A 5,000-nucleotide genomic window follows, 5' to 3' on the forward strand; every position below is an offset into this window, starting at 1 on the left:
GTCTATAGATACAGACAGATGTACAGTGAGAGAGGTGGTGCAAGAAAGAGTAACAGAGAGACATCGTTATAGAGGGATCAAAAAATCACTCTTTTTGCCATAGCAACCACATCTGATAGCTTGCGAATTTTAACCATCGCGGGTCTCATTCTCACCACACATTTAGTATCCTTGCCTCGGTTTGGCTGCCATTAACCTCCAAAGCAAAATGTGCATAAAATTTTCGTCAAAGGACTGTCTTATAGATATGAATAACACCACAAATAATATAAGTTATACCAGAAAAGAGAACAGCAACAACATAGCAAGGCCTTCAGACATAACAACTAAATCAACACCACATAGACATATCCACGCAGATCAATAATGTTTCTTTAATTAAGTGGATTGGAGAGAAAAACAGGGTATATAAGGCATCGGATTTTGTGCGCAGGTGAGAAGTCTACCATGGTATGGTTATGTGATGCATATGGATGAAGATAGCTTCATCAAGAAGTGGTGATCTCTCATTGTGGAGGGAATGTGTGGAGGGGGTAGACCCAGAAAGACGTGCAATAATGTGGTGAGAAAGGACCATCAGACGTTGGGCCTCACAGAGGGGATGAAATGGGAGCGATACTTTTGGCAGTCTGCTGTACTTGAGATGATATGCCAAGCTAAGTCGTCGTTGTCCTTGCATACTGTCATGACCCCTGTATCATTCTTCGTCTGAGATATCCTAATCTTGTGGGATCATGGGTGCTGATGCTTCGGAAAAATCACCCATGCTGGTGTCACATACAAATATCCGTGTCGGTGCTGCAGAAAAGCACGCAGTACATTATGTAAATTGGGTGGCATTAGGAAGGACGTCCAACTGTCGAAACAATGCGAAAAGAGATATGGAGCCCAGGTAGCTTTTCAGCTGACCAGCTTCTGTCAAAGCGTCGAACCCATGCCAGCTTTGAAAACAGTCGATACATTATCATCATGATGATGATGATGAATTAATAAGGAAACATCTTTTGATGAAGAAAGTGAAGTAAGGGAAGTAAGAATCGGTGTCACAGTTGAGGCAGAACACCAACGCATAGTTGATAATTTGTTCAGTGTTAGTCTGATGGACTATTCCAGTAGGTGGGGAGGTCGCTGGCTGTCAGAGTAGGTTCCTCTCACCAAAGTAGACATTACAACAATACACAGATGACCATCAACTGCCTGAATAGTAGTCAGTCATCTGTAGTGAGCTTTATTCATATGGGAATAGCCCAATGTCATAATTCAAAACTAATGCAGCGAAAATTTTGAAAAGTTCCCCCAGTTCTGAAAAAAATTCGATAAATTCGACATGGGGTCGAGAATCTAAACTTTTTATATGCAACACATCTTCTGTCTAGAGGACGAAACTCGACCTTTTTATCGCCCAAAGGGACAGCTAAGAACATCGTATACACAGAAGTATTCGAGTGAAGAGAAGATATTGCAACCTACACACGCACCTTCGTTCCCTAGAGGGAAAGGACTAGATTGGGATTAGTCGTTGCCTACTAGGGGCTCTTACATACCCGGGCAATGCCGGGCTATGCTGCTAGTATTATATAAAAGAAATGTGACAGAGAGCTGTTTCAGGCAGAATTCTTCATGGAATGGACAAGATGTATTTATTATCATGGCCCCAGCACTATAAATGTTACTGTCTATCATATGAACCTCTCTTCTACCCAGTATCATTGTTAATTCAGAATAATATCTCCTGTCTTGAATAGATCATTTCTCCTTCAAATTTTGATGACCGTGTTTGTATGCCCAACATTCGAGATGGATCACCTTCTCTACCATGGAGAGGTCGTGCCTTTGAGGACGGAAGGGGACGGAATAGAGAATAGTGTTTGTTTCATAATAATATAACTAAGGGTTACCATTGTGACTGGATCAGGAAATGGTAATGGAGGATGGGGTTGGTAGGTGAGAATTGCGATATAAACAATGTCTGTTTCTGTCTGTCTTTCTCTGTCAGTTTGTCTATTTTACACACACACAGACGCACAAATGCACACACACACACACACACACACACACACACACACATAGTCACAAACAATGTGAAAACTTACCTGATCTAACATGGTCATGTGCTCCACCTCAGAATGAAAGTTGTTTTCTCTTTTTAACGCCAGATGCAGGCAATTATTTCCTCCATGTTCGACAACATTTACATTCGCGCCCCTGGCTATCAGCCGCTGCATTATTCCGAGGTGACCGTCCGAAACAGCTTCAAGCAATGGTGTCCTATATTCTTTGTTCACAATTTCTAAATTCACCGAATCCTTTGTGGAGGTAAAAATGGAAAATGAAAATTTACATGAAAATCAGGGTTGATATCAATGTCATTACAGTTTTCTACTGGGTACTAGATCAAACTGATCAAATATATTTGATGTTTTTCAGTGAAATAAATCTTCCATAAGGACCTTCTATAACCTGATACATGTGTGTGTTAGAGACATGATAAACATATTAAGATGTCCTACATTTGCCCCTCACTATAGTAAGTTGTAGGGCAACAGAACTAGAGTAAACACATGATTAGTAGATCAAGTCAAGTAAAGAAGAATTATGATTTCTAATGTTTACTTTTGACGTTGCTACATTAATAAGGGGTTCATAAAACTGCTGAGCCGGTTAGCGTCCACAAGCATAAAACTAATGCGCACGCACACACACACACATAAACATCAGTGTTACATATATAAATACATATAATGAATTGGGGAAACGGAGTTCACGAGAATATGCATCACAACGACCGTTTCGACCCATCTTGCATCGGTCGCTTGCGGGTGGGCTACTATACATGTTGTATAGGGTGCCTTGTTTTAATGTAAAGATACCTCACTAAATATATTCAGTTTCACTTGACATGTTGTTGCTAGGAGCTTCTTGGATAACAACATGAGAGACAACAGCCTTCTGGCAACAACAACATTCCAAGCGAAACCGAATATATTTACAGAGGTATCTTCTTTAAAAGAAGACACCCGATGACATGCATCTGCACCGGAGGATGTACCACAACCAGTTATACAATATCCTACCTGCAAGGGACCGATACAAGATGGATTGAAACAATCGTTGCGATGAATAAAAATTCTCATTAACTCCATTTTCTGCTTCCCTCATTCATTATAAACTGAACGAACACTGCAGAATACATGAGGTAGATCCAGTGTCACTTATAGCTCAACTGTGGATGACATGAGGTAACCGAATCAGCGAAAGATCTTTAAGCGTCATACTTCTAAATGTATACACAAATTCCAAATATTTACAAATACACACGCACACACACACACACACATACAGGGAAGATGATGCTTTGGACGGGAAGAATTACAGAGTTATCAAACTATTAGATGAAGCAATGAAAATTACTGAGAGGGTCACAGACAAAATAATTAGGATGTGTGTTAGACCAGAAGAGATGCAATTTGGTTTTGTGCCACAGCGAAGCACCTCTGATGCTATATTCCTGATAAGGCAGCTGCAGGAGAAGTACCTAGCCAAAGATAAACCCTTGTACTGGGCCTTTGTTAAACACGGAGAAAGGCTTTGACAGGATTCCTCGATCCCTTATTTGCTGGTCACTGCAAAAGCTAGGGATGGACGAATGGTTGGTGAGAGCGTTACAAGTCATGTACAGGGATGCTGTCAGTAAGGTGAGGTTTGGCATCGTGTGTAGCAATCAATTAGGGTACAAGTAGGGGTTCATCATGGATTATTCCTCAGCGCCTTCCTGTTTATCAGAGTCCTCCAGGCAATAACAGAGGGATTTGAGATGACCGCTTCTAGGAGATCCCCAATGCTGATGACCTTGTTATCATAGCCGAATAACTTTCAGAACTAGGTAAATTTTAGGTATATCAGTAAGGACTAGAATCAACGAGCCTTAAACTTCATCTAAAAAAAGCAATCTTAGTAAGTAGGAAAGCGGACAATTCACAAATCCCCTCAGGAAGATGGCACTGTTTGATCTGTAGAAAAAGCGTAGGTAGGAAGTTCATAAGATGTGCCCAGTGTAAGGTATGGACACATAAGTGTTGCAGCAATATCAGAGGAAGGTTAACGGGGATAATAGTTTTTCTGTGTGGAAGGTGCACAAGTACAATAAACAGCACAAATGTAGAGAAAAGAGAGCCCATCAATTGCCAGGTAGGTAAGCTACTGGGAGTTGATAGTTTCCGCTATCTAGGTGGCCAAGTCAGGAGTGAGGTTTGTTCTTCCTTGAGTGTAGCTGCAAGAATAAGAATAAGATGTGCAAAGTTCAGAGTAATCTTAACTCTAATGGTAACAAAGAGCGTCTCCCTGAGATTGAAAGGCAGATGTTATGATGCCTGTGTGTAAACAACTATGTTACATGTCAGTAAAACATGGGATGTGACCTCTCTGAGGACTTCCATAGGCTTGAAAGAAATGAAGCCAGTATGTCTCGATGGATGTACAATGTCAGTGTGCATGTACGACAGAGTATGGGGGCCTTGAGAGAAAAGCTGAGCATTGGAGACATCAAATGGAGTGTGCAATGAGACGTCTGCGTTGGTATGGTCTTGCGATGTGTATGGACATGGACAGCTGTGTAAAGAGTGCCGATCCTTAACTGTGGAAGGATCCTTTGGAAGAGGGAGACCCAAGACGACTTTCGATGAGTTGATGAAGAATGATCTCCGAACGATGGGCATCATGGAAGAGATGACAAGTGACCGAGAGCCCTGGTGATATTCTCTGCGGGAGAGGACATGTCAGGCCAAGTGACGATAAGGATGTGGTCGTGCCAGTGTCCTATAAGTGGACACTTCCGTTCGCTTCCGGTGCCATGTCAATGACACCTGGGTATCGTAATTGTGGCCACTGATGGTGCCATGTAAATTGGCACCTGGGAATTAAAGTCGTTGGTGGTGCCATTTAAATGGCAACCATCCGTGAATCATAGTCGTGGCCATTGTCGGTGTCATGCAAGTGGCACC

The 5,000-nt window shown here is 41.9% G+C and overlaps 1 protein-coding gene across 3 annotated transcripts in view; it reads right to left on the reverse strand.

The window, feature by feature from the left end:
• Positions 1-1,465: 1,465 nt before the first annotated feature.
• LOC115226987 (serine/threonine-protein phosphatase 6 regulatory ankyrin repeat subunit B-like) overlaps positions 1,466-5,000 on the reverse strand; it is a 16,811-nt gene continuing 13,276 nt past the window's right edge. For 2 of the 3 annotated variants that reach the window (XM_036498472.1, XM_029797940.2), the window contains exon 5: positions 1,466-2,306. In XM_036498472.1, the coding sequence (XP_036354365.1) occupies positions 2,007-2,306 (300 nt within the window). In that variant the 3' untranslated portion in view covers positions 1,466-2,006. The remainder of the gene's footprint in view (positions 2,307-5,000) is intronic. The other variant, XR_004997006.1, reaches the window with a different exon arrangement.

The sequence above is a fragment of the Octopus sinensis genome, unplaced genomic scaffold, assembly GCF_006345805.1.
Source record: "Octopus sinensis unplaced genomic scaffold, ASM634580v1 Contig01013, whole genome shotgun sequence".
Classification (NCBI taxonomy): Eukaryota; Metazoa; Mollusca; class Cephalopoda; order Octopoda; family Octopodidae; genus Octopus; species Octopus sinensis.